At 53.8% G+C, this 16662-nt stretch overlaps 1 protein-coding gene across 4 annotated transcripts in view; it reads right to left on the bottom strand.

Moving 5' to 3' along the window:
- Positions 1-16662, bottom strand: part of DNMT3A (DNA methyltransferase 3 alpha) — a 98501-nt gene that overhangs the window by 63934 nt on the left and 17905 nt on the right. For all 4 annotated transcript variants that reach the window (XR_014234820.1, XM_082356869.1, XM_082356868.1 and 1 more), the window contains exon 2: positions 6654-6901. Coding sequence is in view for 3 of the 4 variants with exons in the window: in XM_082356869.1 (XP_082212995.1) it covers positions 6654-6719 (66 nt within the window). In the remaining variant the exon portion in view is untranslated. The remainder of the gene's footprint in view (positions 1-6653; positions 6902-16662) is intronic.

The following is a 16662-nucleotide window of genomic DNA, read 5'->3' as shown; positions in this document are numbered from 1 at the left end:
ATGTACTAGATATAAAGATAAGCAAATAGGGAACTCAGTTCAGAGGGAGAGACACCACATAAACACACAAGTGCCTGTGCTGTGCCGAGGGCCCGGATGGAGCACGCCCACTCTGCTAGCAGCCACCCCCGCGGCCCCCAAGCCCCCTCGCCCTCGCTCCTTCAGCAGCCCACCCGGGCTCTGCACAGCCCACCATCTCCTTCCCACCCCACCGGCCACCCTCGCTTGGTGGACGGAAAGAATCCAGATAAATCTACTTTGTAGCCATGTGACTGTTACCAAGTTTCTCAACCTCTCTAAGCCTCAACCCCCTATCTGTAAAATGGGGATCCTCCAGTTACTGTGAGGATTAGGTGAGTTACTTGCCGGGCAAAGGACACTCCTTCAGACACCCTTCCACACCGTGCACATGCTAAGTGGGGTGATTAGAAGTAATAGCCCTAATAGCCCTGTGGCTCTCCGCAGAGGCAGCTGCAGGACATGACCAGGCCCTGTGTCCAGTCCAGGTGCCAGAAAGGAAGGATATCTTCCCATTTCTCAGTCATCCTGGGACACCCACTCTTGCTCAGCTCCCCGCCGGCCCTCTTGCCTTTGCAGAGCTGAGCTCAGCTTCCCCGCCCAGGCCCCGTGGGACCTGCTTCTTGGCCAGGATGGGCTCCAACCCCAGCCCAGACCTGAGAGCACGAAAGACCTGAGGGACCTTGGGTCCGGCCGTGGCCCCGCATGTGAGCCTCTGAAGGTAGCATAGCCCCTGCCATCAGCAGTTAGGTCACCCTGGGACTTCCCTGGTGGCACAGCGGTTAAGGATCCACCTGCCAATGCAGGGGACACGGGTTCGAGCCCTGGTCCGGGAGGATCCCACAGGCCGCGGAGCAAGGAAGCCCATGCGCCACAACTACTGAGCCTGCGCTCTAGAGCCCGCGAGCCACAACTACTGAGCCCACGTGTCGCAACTACCGAAGCCCACGTGCTTTAGGGCCTGCGTGCCGCAACTAATGAGCCCACGTGCTGCAACTACTGAAGCCCAGGTGCCTAGAACCCGTGCTCCGCAACAAGAGAAGCCACCGCAATGAGACGCCCGCGCACCACAATGAAGGCTAGCCCCCCCTCGCCGCAACTAGAGAAAGCCCGCGCGCAGCAACGAAGACCCAACGCAGCCAAAGAAAAAAAAAAAAGGAGTTAGGTCATCCTGCAACTTGCCTCAGTTTTGCTTCTGTTCAGTGGGTAAAGGGAGAGGGGGCCACAGGCCACGGGCTCTCAGGGGACTTTAAACCCACACCATTCACACCCTCGTCTGCATTGTCCCCACTCTTCTCCCACGCCTCTCAGTCCTCGGGGCTGCAGTGGATCTTCGCCACAAACGTGCAGATAGGTTGGTAGGTAGAGAGATAGGCAGATGGGGAGGAAGGTAAGTAGGTAGATAGACAGACAGCTAGTTAACTATCCGAAATAAATCACAAGACTAAATCTGTGCCCCTGTGTTAACCACTCACACACACCACCTCACGGAAATCTCTCATTTCGCTGCTCAGCAGTCATGTAGCTGAGTCCACGTTCGAACACAGGTCTGTCTCCAGAGTCCAACTGACCCCCACTTAAGACTGTATTGACTGCAGAGTTAAACTTGACATGTAATAGCAGTTAACTTAGAGAATGTTAGAGAACCTGAACCCTAAAATGGAGGGCCCAGTCAGCTCTGGGGTGGGCACTGTTTACATCACTTGCCTGCTCTCCATGCGCAAGTATCTGATCGACTCCACTGAGCTAAAAACGGACACGCCATTATTATTATTAGCTGTGTTCCCGAAGAGGTAAGGGCAAAGCTGCCTTTACTGGAACTGTTTAAATGTGTAAGAGGGATGCTACCTCAGCGACCCCTATAGTGACGATTATAAAGCAGAGAGCAGGCCCTGAGTGACCGTGTGTGGGCATCTGAGTGCACTAAAGGCAGGGCATGCCCGGGGCGGGCACCGGATCTGTGGGCCAGCAAGAACAGCTGAGAGTGGAGCCGGGGGAACCCCACCCAAGGATGCCCTTGAACTTCGGAACCGGAGTGCAGGAAGTGGTCGGCGCCCGAGGGAAATCAGTACTTGCCAGGCCTCTGGGTTGGACCTAGGTGAGGAGGGAGGAGCCCTGGCCACAGCACTGGCCATACGTGCATAGATATACACACAGGTATGCACACATACACATGGGCACACTTGCTGTGCTCCCCCAGCACAAATACGTACCCCCCAACAGGCGCTTCTCCTACCCAGCAGGAGAGGGTGAGCTCAGGGCGAGCCGTCCAGGAGCGGCCTCCTTCCTCCAGAGGGCAGGCATGGCTTACCCACCCTGGTATCTTCCTATCCCCTTCCCTTTACTAGGTCCTCCAGCAAGGTACATTCAGTTCACCCAACAAACTCGTGGAGCCCTACTATGTGCCAGGTACCTGGAAAGGTACCTAAGTCTGAAAAGGAGGAAAGGAGGGAAGGAGGAAGGAGGAAGGGAAAGAAGCAACGTGTCCACAGCAGTGTCTTCACACGTAAGAGTATGTACCTGGTACGTGTGTGTATGTGCGTGTGCACATATACTCAGTCACACATACTAGCCTGTGTACGTGAGCTCCTGCTGGAGATGAAGTGCCCCCAACATCGACCCCAGGGCAAGAGCACTGCTATGCAGAGAAAAGCATTCTCTGACCATCCCGACTTTCAGAAGAAACTTGGACAGGACTACGGAACATCACAGCTGGGAGGCACCATCCATTCCATCCCCTTTCACACAGGAGGCAGCCTGAAAGGTACAGGAGCCTGGGTTCAAATCCCAGCACCACCACTTACTAGCTGTGTGGCCTTAGACAAGTGACCTAACCTCTCTGAGCATCAGTTTAGTCTTTAATAAGATAGAGTGATGAAAATAATAGAGCCTACCTTATGGAGCAGTTGTAAGAATGAAATAAGATAATGCAAGTACAGACTTTAAAAGAGCACCTAGCAGATAGTCAGCACTCAATGCATCTGTTATGTTTCTAAGGCTCGGGGAAAGAGGGGAACAGCAAGATCAGGGGCCCAGCCTGGGGCTTGGACTCCTGGCCAGGCACTGATTCACATTTGGCGATCTGAGGAGGCCCTTCCAGCCCCGGGCTTGGAATGTTCTTGGTCCCTCATCCTGCTCCCTCTGCCCCCCTCTCTCCCCTCCACACAGGGCCTGGCACCATATCTCCATGATCCCCTCTGAGCCAGAACCAAGGCTCCTGGACTTCCTGATGCTCCCCTCCCCTCCCATCTCTCATAAGGCCAGCTCCCCCTCCCTTTTCTGTGGCCGGATTTACCCAGCCGACCCTCACTGCCAGAGTCCCAGGGCTCAGCATCCCTCCCTCCACACCCCCCCCCACCCCACCCCCGAGCCTGCCTCCTCCCAGGCTCCCCAAGCTGCCCCGTCCCTGCCCAACACATGGACAGTAGGGCTGGGGAGGCTGCTGGGCAGGTGCCACGAGGACACCACGTACACAGGCCTCTCTGCACTGCCAGCAGAGGCACGGCTGCCTCAGCCTACCGCGCACAGCTCTGCGCCCTGCCTGTTTGATCAGGGCTCTGGGACTGTTCTCCTGTGAAGGGGTCTTATCCACTCTCATTTTCCTCTCCATCCTATCCACAAGATACTTCCTGAGCACCTACTGTGTGCTAGTCGGGCCCTGAGGATCCACCCAGACGATGGTGGCTGGGGTCCTGCCCTCCTGGGGCAGCTGCGGGGCTGGATGTTATCCACACCAGTACTTCTCAAATCCCCTAGAGGGCTGGTAAAAACAAGGATTGCTGGGTCCCGTCCCCAGAGCTTCTGATTCAGCAGGTCTGGGGTGGGGCCCGAGCTTTTGCATTTCTAAGCCTTCCAGGTGCTGCTGGTACCGCTGGTTTAGGGATCACATTTTGAGAACCGCTGGTTCTCTCTGTAATTCAAGACAGACTGAAGCCAGGGCTTTGATCAGAGAGGAGAGAAAATTAGGGAAAGGGCACATCAGTCAGAGGAAGCAGCATAAACAAAGGCCTGGCAGCTCCAGGAAGTACTGGAGTGAAAGGTACAGGGAGGCGTGGCCGGTGGGGGGGAGGGGCAGGCGGGAAGGGCACACGGGGCCAGGTGGTGAAGGGGCCGGTGGGCAGCCACACCCCTGCCCTCTGGCTCACCAAACAGTTCCTTTGTGCCAGGTGCCCCTGGAAACTCTGCCAGACTCCTTGGGCTGTGGCCCAAACCCATCTTCCCCTCTGCAGCCACGCGGCACCCCTGCCCCAGGCCTGGCTTTCACAGGCTGCCGTGGGCGTGGGCGGCTGTCGGCGTCTCTGCCCGCCCTCCTGGGGGCTGCACGGGAGCCAGCCCAGCGGTGCCAGGAAGGTGTACCAGGTGAGCCAGCATGCACACCGGGGAGAGCGCCCGCCGTACCCCAGCCCCCATGTGTCAGCTCCCTCTATCAGCACCAGGCTCTGGGCCTGGGTGTGTGTTTGTTGCCTCTTGAGCCAGAGCAGTTACTATGGGTAGATAATAATAGCAATCGTAATCCCTCATAATTGGACCAGACTTTGCTGTTTGCAGGGCACTCCATGCCCGTGACCTCATCTGACTTCCACAACCACCCCATAAAACAGGCACAGCTAGAGTTACTATCCCCATTCTACAGCTGAGCAAACGCAAGCCCAGAGGGCCTGAAGTCACATCTCCAATAAGTGACATCTTCAGGCCTGGGGCCTGGGGCTCGTGACTCTCCGTCCAGTGCTTTTTCTCTGTCCTGAACTGTCATGATAGAGAGCCTGTCTGCGGCTCTCCATGGGCGGGGCCGAGGGCTCTGCGGCCCAGGGAAGCCCTGTCCAGTAACAGGAGAAATGTGGCCCGGCTGCCCCACGTCCTCCAACTGGCGGAGGTGCGGGGGCAGCTGACCACCAACTGCAAGTGCGTGGACACGGAGCTGTGTCAGCACCAGTCAGGACATCGGACCGGGGGGAGGGGTCAGGGTCACCTAAGCTAACGGAAGAGCAAAGCCAGGCCCAAGGAGGGAAGGGAATTATCTATGGCCACAGCTGCCACTCAAGAGCACAGGTGGGTGCAGGTGGCCCTGACTCTATGGCGGCAGGGTCTGGGTCTGCTGCCGCCTGAGTCCGCGGGATCAGAAAGAAAGGGACTGACCTGTAACCCCTAGGAGCCCCACCCAGTGGGCTGCAGCATGCACTTTCTTCCCAGCTTGGGGGTATACACGGTCCCCCATCCCGTGGCACTCTGCAGGATCCTGGGCTGGAAAGACAGGTGTCTGGGCTTTGTGCATGCATCAGCGCGCGTGCGTGTGTGTGTGTGTGTGTGTGTGTGTGTGTGTGTGTGTGTGTGTGTCCGTAACAGGACCCATGCAGGTGGGGCAGTGAAAAAGACTCCGATGCAGGACAGCAGGCTCTCATCTGGACCCCCCACTGATAAGCTGGGCTCAGCTTCCTCATCTCCAAACCAGGGCCATCTGTCCTTGCCCCACTTGTTTCAAGGGCTGTCCTCAAGGACCAAATGGATGGAAACCACCCAGAAGACAGAAACTGGCTCTAAGAATGAGCAAGCCCAGAAGGAGCTGAGCACGCGCGGCGGGAGGGTGGGCAGGGAGCAGGTCTTGGAACGGCCACTGATGGCGGATCACCAGAGCTGACCCCCTCAGAGTGCTCAGTGGTCCCACACCTGGTGTCAGGTGTCCACCCTGGTTCCAGGAGGACAAACTGTGCCCCAGAAGCATGCCTTGCTACTCTCAGATACGACCAAGTATCACCACCCTCCCTCCCGCTCGGGGAGAGAACAGGCAGAGGGAACCGCGGGGACCAGGGCATGACAGACTGGACGCCCCAGGAAGGCCGTTGGCTGGCACAGCTTCCCTGGAAGGGTGGCGGCAGGGTCTACCATTCCACAGAAGGGAAAAGCAGAGTCCACGTGCTGGGGATTCGAATGGCTTTGCCTACAGGTGGGCACGGCTTGGTGAGGCCCCGAGGTTGCCTGTCGGAACCCGGCAGCGACGCCCACCGGTCTGCTGGCGTCTCCTCTAACTGCTTTAGGGCCATCCTGGAGTTCAGCAGAAGGGTGAAGAGGTCACCCCTCATGGGGCTCCAAGAACAAGGTCACTAGCTCCATGGCCAGAAGTAACACTTGCTCAGCGCCAGGGATGGGGCGGGGGAGGGAAATCACCATCTCCACTGTGACTGGTGCCGCCCTGAGCACACAGCACGCAGCGTGGTGAGCCTGGCTGTCTGTGCGGCCGGGGCAGCCCTCACGAGGCCTCCCATCTACAAAGCCCCCTGAACCTGTCTTTGGCCTCCCCAAAGCTACTAACCCCCCTGGGGAAACAGAGGCAGCTAACCCAGGTAAAGTGACTCACCTGAGGACACACAGCTAGTAAGAGGCCGATCCAGAAAGGAAGCCAGATGTGGAGACCCTGCAAGGCCAGCCCTAACAATCGCACACGCCTGGGGTCTGAAGCTCTGCTCACACACCAGGGGGGCTGAAGACTCGGTCCCGGAGCCCGACCACCAGGATTTAACCTCTGCAAGCCTCAGTGTGCTCACCACCAAGACAGGGGGATAGGTCTTCCCTACAGGCCCGTGTGAAGACGGAGCGGCGCGGTCCAGCGCCCAGCACCCCCAGCAGAGCCGGCTGCTCACCTTGCGCTCCTCCTCCCCCCGCTCCGGAGCGGGGCCGCTGGCGTCCCCGGGGCCGCTGGCGGGCATCGCGGGCAGCTGGGCGGTGGGAGGCAGGCTGGGGCTGCGCGGGGCTGGGGGGCTGATGGCCTCTGGGAAAGGAATTATCGTGGTCTTGGTAAGCAAGAGTTAAAACTTAAACATAGATCCCGGCGCGGAGGGTGAAACGCGGCCTCAGGCTGTCTGTGGGGCTGGGCTTCCCGCGGCTCCACCTGTGGGGGGAAGAGAAGAGGGGTCAGCAGGGCAAGGCACCTCCACTCCAGGCCCCAGCTGACCCCCACCGGCTCCCAGGGCCAGACCCTCGGCCCCGGGGCTACGCTGGCCTGACTCCTCTTCCCAGGCGCAGGCCGAGCCGGCACCCGGCGATGCGGGCACCCAGAGATGCGGGCACCGAGGCCGAATCGGCAGCAGGGCCGCACCTGCCTCCGACGCGCGACAGTCTCCCCGGCCTCCGCGTCGCCGCCGCACAGTGGGCGCCACTTGTGGGACTTGCAGCCGCCTCCCGCCCCCTCCCGTCTCTTCATTCACGACTGTTCTTTCCTTTGAAAGCTTCCCGCAGCCTCCCCCCCACCTGGCCCCCCGGGAAATCCCAGAGGTCCCCAGCCGGCTACATTTTCCTTCTGATCTGTCCTCCCCGCGCCCCTACCCCACCCCGCCCCCACCACGTGGAGGAAGTGAGCGGCAGTCACAGGATGTAGTGAGATGAATGTCACCTCACTTTAAGACCGGCGCCTGGGCCCGGAGAAGGCTGAGGGTGAACCCAGGCTGCGGCCAGGCTGAAGGCCTGCCTGGGTTTGCAGGGCTGTCCAGGGGACGCCCCGGTGTGGGGTGGGACGAGGCCGCAGCCGCACCGAGCCAGGGAGGATGCCAGGCCGCTCCCCCCGCACCCCGCGAACCAGCCCCACCTGCCCTGGGAAACTGTGGGCTCCAGGGGGCCCTGCGAACGCACATGGCTGAATTTTAGGGGCTTTTCGGCCTCCCTGCTTCAGGTGCGGGCCTCACGCCAGTGAACTAACAAAGCCCGGGCCACAGGCCTCAGCTGGGGGGGGGGGGGGCGGCGGGGGGGGGGTCGTGGCTTCACCCCCTTGGCTCGGAGGAGCCGCAGAGAGATCTCCGGCTCTCCGCCCCCCAGGAGGAGCCTGGGCCCAGCCCCTGCCTCCGCGGGCCAGCCAGCACGGGGAGGGGCCTGGCAGGAGGAGGAAAGTGGGAGGCAGGCTGGATCCGGGCCCACCCACACCCTTCCACTTCCAGTTCCCGGTTCTGCTTCCCCGCTCCCCCTCCCTCCAGGGCTGCTTCTCCCATCCCCCTCCAGCCAGAGCTCCCTGGAAAACCAGGAACCGGAGAAGGCGCAGGCTTGGGTCTCCCACGGGTGCAGCCCCTCCCCAGGGATGGGCGCTGGGCTGGGAGGTGGGGGGGTGGTGTGGAGGGGGAAGCTGGCGCTGGGAGGGGCCTCTTTAGGGCCTGGACACGAGGGGCCCCGTAAGTTAGAGCCCGGACAGGCTGAAGGTGCTCCCGCCCCCCAGGTGAGCCCTAAGGAAGCCGCAGGTGTAGCGCTGGTCCAGGCTGGGCCGAGGAACGTCTGCTATGCGGGTGCAGGAGCGAGAGCAACTCCGTGTGTCCGATGCGGTGCCAAGCCCGGGACGGGCCTTCCTCTTTGGGCAGATACAAGTATTACTACCATCTACTGTTGAATCTAAGGCTGCAAAAGGCTAAGGCTTATCCGTGTTGCAGTGTCAGGGCAGAGGCTTGAATCCAGATCTCTGACTCTAGGGCTCTGAGGGCATCTCTATGAAGCTCCGTCCCCCAGCTTACACCACCCCACAGAAACAACCCCGAGAGCCCATCAGACAACCGGGCCAACCCAGAACTCCACAAGGCTTCTGACCATCATCAGCCAGCCCGCGAGTCCCCCTCAAACCCACCCCTTGTCTGTTAGCACAGATATCCCCGATCACCCACCACATCAAAATCTTCAAAAGGATGAGCAAGCTGAGAGAGGCAGGGTCTGGTTGGGAAGAACACTGAACCCGGGAAGAACTTCTCTGGCCCTTAGTTTCCTCATCCATAAAATGGAAGAGGTCGACTAGATGATCTTCAAGAACGTCTTCTAGCCCTGCCCTGCCAAACTGTTGGAGGCCCCAAAGGCAAAGGGCAGGATCCTACGAGGCTGGGCCATCTCCAGGAGCCCCGAGAGCCCTAGAATGGAGTCCGTGCCGAGCCAGGCACAAAGTAAGTCAGGGGCAGATAGCCCTCTCCCGGGTATTTGTCTCAATGCTGCCCTGAGGCCTAGAAACATCCAGGGGCTTCTGTAAGAAAAAACTTTCAGAGAACCTCCGGTGGCCGGTGACAAGAGGAAGGGAGCAGGAGGGAAAAGCAGAACATCACAGGGTGTTGACCCTGAGGGCAGACACCCCGGAAAGGAAAGGAAAGGCTCTTTCCTCCGCCCCTTCCTCCGCTCACCCCTCTGACACGAGCTGCACACTGTCGCACAGCAAACACAGCTGACCTGGGTCAGTCTTTCGGTTCCTTTGTGTAACTCAGTGGAACAGCCTTGTCAGTAAGTGTCCCTCCAAGTCACCCAGCATCATCTAAGACCATCCAGCACACGCCGGGCAGGCCACGCACTGCACAGCTCCAGAGCCCACTGTGGTGGCCAAGGTCCAGGCCTGAACACAGCGCTTCCCGCCCGTCCTTGGAAGCTTCCTTCTTCTCCCAAGCAGCCCTGCCGAGGGAAGAGACCTGCTCTTGGGCCCACGGTCCCAACACAGCAGCATGTGTCTACCATGACATGACGGCCCTGCTGCTCCTGGCATCAAAGCGTCCTCCTCACCCATGCCAAGGGCTGCACCACAAAACCACCACCAAACAAAAACCCTTGCCAAGAGCCCTACCGCCACAATAGGCAGCTTTTATTTTCTCCTTTATACTGCTAACGTCCACAGTGGCCAGGAACAATTTTATAACAACTTAAAAAAAGTTGTTTTGAGGAATCCTATCATGAAAATGTCTTGGTATCACAACTGACATGGTCACCATCCTCACCGCTCCAGTTACAAAACTGTTGTGGAAAAGGACTGGGATTTTGAATCTACACACCCAAGAGCGCTACCTTCTAAATCCAATGTAGTAGAAAGATTTTTTAAAGAAGACATAAAGGGACTTGCCTGGTGGTCCAGTGGTTAAGACTCTGCGCTCCCACTGCAGGGGGCACGGGTTTGAACCCTGGTTGGGGAACTAAGATCCCGCATGCCGCATGGTGCAGCCAGAAAAAAATAAAATAAAGAAGACATAAAGTCACAAGATTGGGCTGAACAGAGAGGAGATACCACCAACAAAATGTGGGGGTCTGGAAAGCAGATTTGTGGCAGGCAAATTTCAGACAGAACATGACAAGTGATCTATAACAGAGTCCTTTAAAGACACGTGGCATGATAGCACCATGTATCTCCGGGACCAGGGGTGAAAAGGATGCATGTGTGAAAATAAAATGGATCGAACAAAAGAAGTAAAATCCCTAAATCCACCTCCCCCAGAAGTCTGAAGATTTACTCTCTAGAGAGCACAACACAGAGGGCCTTTGCTCAGAGAGTTGACAAGCACCGTTGAGAGCAAGAGTAATAAACAAAAGCAAGGAGATGAAGGTTATTTTCAATGCTGAGGTTGAGTCCCCCAGGCTAGTCCCCCACTGGGCTCCTAGAATCCTGGCAGCCAGACCTTACCTTCTTCTCTGGAGAATCTTACCAGTGCAAGAAGAAAGGCCTAAGGATACAGATATTGACACCAGAACACAAATGGTTTCCAAATGGCTTGTTTAGGTCAACCAATGTGGATCTGCAAGTCAGCCAACTTCCAATCAGCTTTTTAGTCCCCTGTTCTTAACCCTGAAAGGACAACCAAGGACCACTAGACATCCGAGGAAAGCCTCTAACTTGGAGTGCTTCCACCATGGAAGGGCACCACCATGCCCTCTACCACTGAACTTTTTTTTTTTTTATTGAAGTAGAGTTGATTTACAATGTTGTGGCAAACTCTACTGCACAGCACAGTGATTCAGTTATACACACATATGCATTCTTTTTTATACTCTTTTCCATTATGGTTTATCCCAGGTTATTGAATATAGTTCCCTGTGCTATACATTAGGACCTTATTGTTTATCCATTCTAAATGTAATAGTTTGCATCTACCAACCCCAAACTCCCAGTCCATCCCTCTCCCTCCCCCCTCCCCCTTGGCAACCACAAATCTGTTCTCTATGTCTATGAGTCTGTTTCTGTTTTGTAGATAGGTGCATTTGTGCCTTATTTTAGGTTCCACATATAAGTGATATAATATATTTGTCTTTCTCTTTCTGAGAAAGTATGATTATCTTAGTTGATAGTATGATAATACTATCACTTAGTATGACAATTTCATGTTGCATCCATGTTGCTGCAAATGGCCTTTTTTGTTCTTTTTTATGACTGAGTAGTATTCCATTGTATATATGTACCACATCTTTATCCATTCATCTGTCGATGGACATTTAGGTTGTTTCCATGTTTTAGCTATTGTGAACAGTGCTGCTATCAAAATATGGGTACATGTATCTTTTTGGGGTTTTTTTGTCTGTTTTTGTTTTTGTTTAACATCTTTATTGGAGTATAATTGCTTTACAATGGTGTGTTAGTTTCTGCTGTGTAACAAAGTGAATCAGCTATACATAAACATATATCCCCATATCTCCTCCCTCTTGTGTCTCCCTCCCACCCTCCTTATCCCACCCCTCTAGGTGGACACAAAGCACCGAGCTGATCTCCCTGTGCTATGTGGCTGCTTCCCACTAGCTAGCTATTTTACATTTGGTAGTGTATATATGTCCATGCCACTCTCTTACTTCGTCCCAGCTTACCCTTCCCCCTCCCCGTGTCCTCAAGTCCATTCTCTACATCTGCGTCTTTATTCCTGTCCTGCCCCTAGGTTCTTCAGAACCTTTTTTTTGTTTGTTTGTTTTAGATTCCATATATATGTGTTAGCATACGGTACTTGTTTTTCTCTTTCTGACTTACTTAACTCTGTATGACAGTCTCTAGGTCCATCCACCTCACTACAAATAACTCAATTTCGTTCCTTTTTATGGCTGAGTAATATTCCATTGTATATATGTGCCACATCTTCTTTATGCATTCATCTGTCGATGGACACTTAGGTTGCTTCCATTGAACTGTCTTTTTAGCCTGACAAAACTACAGGTGTCATTTGCTGTTTTTACTCTGTGGTCTGAACTCAGGAACTGAATGGATTTGGATAAAGATGAAGACCTGTCCTCGGCAATGGGCTCCAAACGGGGGAGTAAAACAAGCAAGAAGACGTGGGCTCCAGAAAACAGGAATTCCAACCAGAAGGAAGGCAAAGGGAATGCCAAGGAGGACAACAAAAAGAAGTCACCGAACGGCAGCTAACTATGCCACACGCCCCGAGAGCAAGGGAGCGGATAACTCAAAAAATGGAACTGAAACATAACATTTGATGTGACTGCCCTCGTGGAAGCCATACAGACAGCTATTAGGAGGTGTAGCAGAAATGGGCAAAAGGTATAAAGAAAATAAGGCAGATAAAGAAACAAGGTAGGGACTTCCCTGGTGATCCAGTGGTTAAGACTCTGTGCTTCCAATGCAGGGGGCCCAGGTTCGATTCCTGGTCAGGGAACTGGATCCCACATGCAGCAATGAAGATCCTGCGCGCCACAGCCAAGACCCAGTGCAGCCAAATTAAATAAATAAATAACTATTTGAAAAAAATGACAAAAGTCAATTTAAAAAAAAGAAACAAGGTAATTATTCATTTCAGGGGGAAAAAAGGAAACTATTGTAGTACAGTATAAAGCTCAGCTGTGAATAGTTGCATTAGTTGATTTAACAAGTATGTATACATAACATACATAAGTATGCATGTTTGTATGTATGTATGTGGATGTAGACATATTACCTGGTGTATTAATTTCCTATTGCTTCTGTTACAAATTGCCACAAAGTTAATGGCTTAAAACAGCACAAATTTGTTTCTTGCAGTTCCGGAAGTCAGAAGTCCAAAATGGTTCTCGTCACTGGGCTGAAATCAAGGTGTTGGCAGGCTGCATTCTTTTCTGGAGGCCCTGGGGAGGTTCCATTTTCTTGACTTTTTCAACTTCGAGAGGCTGCTCACATTCCGTAGCTCCTGGCTCCCTTCCATCCTCAAAGCCAGCAATGGCCAGTCTTTCTCCCATCACATTACTCTGACCCTCCTGCCTCTGCCTTTCACTTTCAAGGATCCTGATGATGACATTGGGCCCACCCAGATGATCCAGGATAAATCTCCCCATCTCAAGATCCTTAACTTAACCACATCTGTGAAGTCTCTTTTGCTACATAAGGTAACACATTCACGGGTTCAGGGGATTAGGATGTGGCCGCCTTTGCAGGGCCATTATCCTGCCTGCTACATGCATACATATATGTATATCATTAGAGGCATAAGACATTTTTGAAAGAACACTGGTAAGGTACTATTTATTTATTTATTTATTTAATTTATTTATTTTTGGCTGCGTTGGGTCTTTGTTGCTGCGTGCGGGCTTTTCTCTGGTTGTGGCGAGTGGGGGCTACTCTTCGTTGCGGTGGGGGGGCTTCTCATTGCGGTGGCTTCTCGTGTTGCGGAGCACGGGCTCTAGGTGCGTGGGCTTCAGTAGTTGTGGCATGCGGGCTCAGCAGTTGTGGCTCACAAGCTCTAGAGCGCAGGCTCAGTAGTTGTGGCGCACAGGATTCGTTGCTCCGTGGCATGTGGGATCTTCCCGGAGCAGGGCTCGAACCCGTGTCCCCTGCATTGGCAGGCAGACTCTTAACCACTGTGCCACCAGGGAAGACCCCTGGTAAGGTACTATTGATAGTATGTCTACCACAAGAAATATTGAGGAGGTTGGCTGGGTAGAATGCCATGGTTGGCCATATAAGAGAGCTAAATTCTTATTTACCAAATAGGAAATCAGTGGAAAATGTCTACAATGGAAGAGTCAAAAATACGAACATTACTCAGACCCATGAGATGTAAAACTGCTAGAAGAAACAGCTAAAAGTGGTTGCCTCTGAGAAGAAGAAGAAGGTGGAAGGAGGCAAGGAACCACTGCATTTGGTGAAGAGATGTTAGTCCTCTTTACTTCTTAAATTATATGCATGTAATACTGTGAAGAGATAAAAAGTAATTTTTAAAAAGAGAGAATGGGTCTGGGAATGAGGGCTTACATCCAGCTGCAACCGTTGGATGGGTTTGGCCTCCATCCTCCTCCATAATAGTGCAGCTAAGTCCTTCCACCTCTGTTACGCTATGAAACCGTCACGTCCCACAGAACACCCATCATCAGCTCCTCACACCCACACAGAGTTCCATCATCAGCTCTAAAAGTGGTACCTCCCTCCCCGCCCCACCATCACATCCCTCACGAAATGTTTAATTCTCGCAACACATCATTTCCACCAAGTCCAGCCCATGTGCAGCATGGTGCACCTCCCTTACGTTCCCCCCAAACTGCACCTCGACATGCCATTGCTGCCCACATCCCTAACCACAGCCCAGCTCGCTCATGAGCCCATCTCAGACCCAAGATCCACAATTCAACCATCTCCTGAAGCCTCCAGACCGTCCTGCTGCGTCACCTCCCAGCTCTGCCACCACACCGTCCCCAGCACCATTCCCACCCTCCTCACCGATCCCAACCCCATCAGCACCCCCTGAGCCAATCAATCACCACAAAGCCTCACCTCCAAGCCTGCTCCAACCAGCACTGACTAGATCGTCACCCCAGTCTCACTTCAACAAGGGCCAGAGAGGAATCATCCTCTTCCAGAAACAAAACCATAATTGCCCACAAACCCAGATCCTTCCTCCATCAAAAACAACCCTAATGTGATCACCATAAGAGCCCCTCCCGCTCCATCTCAAGTCCTCTCTTTGAATTGCTGAAAAATATCTGACCATCTCTGCACCAGGTCCTTCTTCACCCCTCTAGCTGAAGTCTGCCCTTTTTGCAGTGGACTTTGCTGGTTTTGATCTAGTTACCTTCCCCTCCTTCCCAGTGGGGTTTTGTGGTGTTTGTGCCGACCCCACGCCTCACCCTAGTCACAGAGTGAGCATGTGACCAGGCGGGGCCAATCAGAGGCCCCCCAGGAGCGTTTTGGTGCAAAGGAAAGATGCTAACATGATGGGATGTGAGTCAGGAGCTGCTGGCTGCGTTGGGGAAAGCTTGCCTGAGGGATGGAGATAGATGCTGGAACACTGAGGCCATTGTCTGGGCCCCCGGGCCCAGCTGTACCTGGAGGCAGGGCATCTCTGAACCTCCCGGTAATGTGAAACTTTCCCTACTTTGGTGGGAGTGAGTCTGTGCCTTTGGTGTGAGTGAGTCTGTGCCTTGTGGCTGACGGTCCTGAATCACATACTAATCTTAACCTCCTGAAGTCTTCCCTGGGAGGCCCGACTGCGTGGGTTCAAATCCTGTCTGTATTAGCGTCACCTGTGTGACCTGAGGCATAACTGTGCGTCAGTTTTCTCAGCTGTAAAATAGGGAAAATAACACTTGCCACTTCACAGGCCTGTTGTGAGAATTAAAGTGAGATGCATTAAAAATGCTAACAGGGAATTCCCTGGCGGTCCAGTGGTTAGGACTCCACACTTCCACTTCAGGGGGCCCAGGTTCGATTCCCTCACTGGTCAGGGAACTAAGATCCTGCAAGCCGCATGGCGTGGCCAAAAAAAAAATAGAATGGACGAAATAACATTAAAATTATTTGCTTTAAGAAACATGCCAACAAGAGTGCCTGACACAAAGAATATACTCAATAAATTTTAACAATTATTAGTCCCTGACTAACCCAGCCCACAGTTTTCTCTCCTTTGTTGACATCCCTGGAGTGCCCGTGAGTGTACTTCACTCAAATGGAGCTTGTACTGATTACGATTCTTACAACGCGCCAGGCCCTGTGAAAAGAGCTTTACAATTTCAACATCTTGTACATCCTCACACCTCACTCCAACCCTTTGAAGTGGAGACTATTTTTATCCCCATTTTCTAGATGAGAAGAATGAGGCATGGAGAGGTTAGCAAAGCTGCCTAAGGTCACACAGTTCGTGGGTGGAGGAACCAGATGCAAATCCACGTCTGTCCCCCGCTGAAGCCCACAGCTTTCCACTTCATCATGATCTCTTACAATTAGCATGTGACCACTGCAAACATGTTAACTTTCCCAATGAATTGATCAGAAAACCAAGTTTCCAGTTAGTCTCCCTTTCCTGGTGAGGCCTGTCGGCTGTGAGGGCAGGGGGAAGGGTGGTAACAGGCAGTGCAAGCTTCTAATCATCGTGTTCGGTGCCCTGCCAGATGAGGGAGTCATTCATTCATTTATTCATCCTACTATTTACTGAGCACCTACCGTGTGTCCGGCACTGTGCTAAGGGACATGCATTGTCCCGTCTCATCCTCATAACCAACCTATGAAGTCTATGAAGTTGGTTCTACTATTATTCCCATTTTATAGAAGGATAAGCTGAGGTTTGGAGAGGTTAATTACCTCTCCAGAGCAGTGCAGGTAGAAAGTCCCAGGGCAGGATTCTGAGTCCAGGTCCATCTAACTTAAGAGTCCTTATAAACATGGCGACACCCCGTCATGGATGAGCATGAGTAGCACAGACCCCAGATCAGCTCTCTGTGCCCCTGATGTGACACCAGCCTGCAGATAACAGCCTCACGGCTAAATTTCCTATTTGACCTTAGGAGGAGGTGCAAATGAGTCCTGTGGGTGACAGAAGACACGAGAGTCTCTTGTGCCCCACACCACCCAAGCATCTGCCAGGGTGGTGATAAGCTTGGTAAGCTGGGGGCAGCAGAAAGCTGAGGGGAGATATCACAGCCTCCCAGACAGAGATGTTTATCTGCCACGTCTTCCCCCACCCTTGGTCACAAGACTGG

This window comes from Balaenoptera borealis, assembly GCF_965194805.1.
Source record: "Balaenoptera borealis genome assembly, chromosome: 15".
Classification (NCBI taxonomy): domain Eukaryota; kingdom Metazoa; phylum Chordata; class Mammalia; order Artiodactyla; family Balaenopteridae; genus Balaenoptera; species Balaenoptera borealis.
The sequence above is the reverse complement of the archived record's forward strand: the minus strand, read 5'-3'. Positions and strand labels throughout refer to the sequence as shown.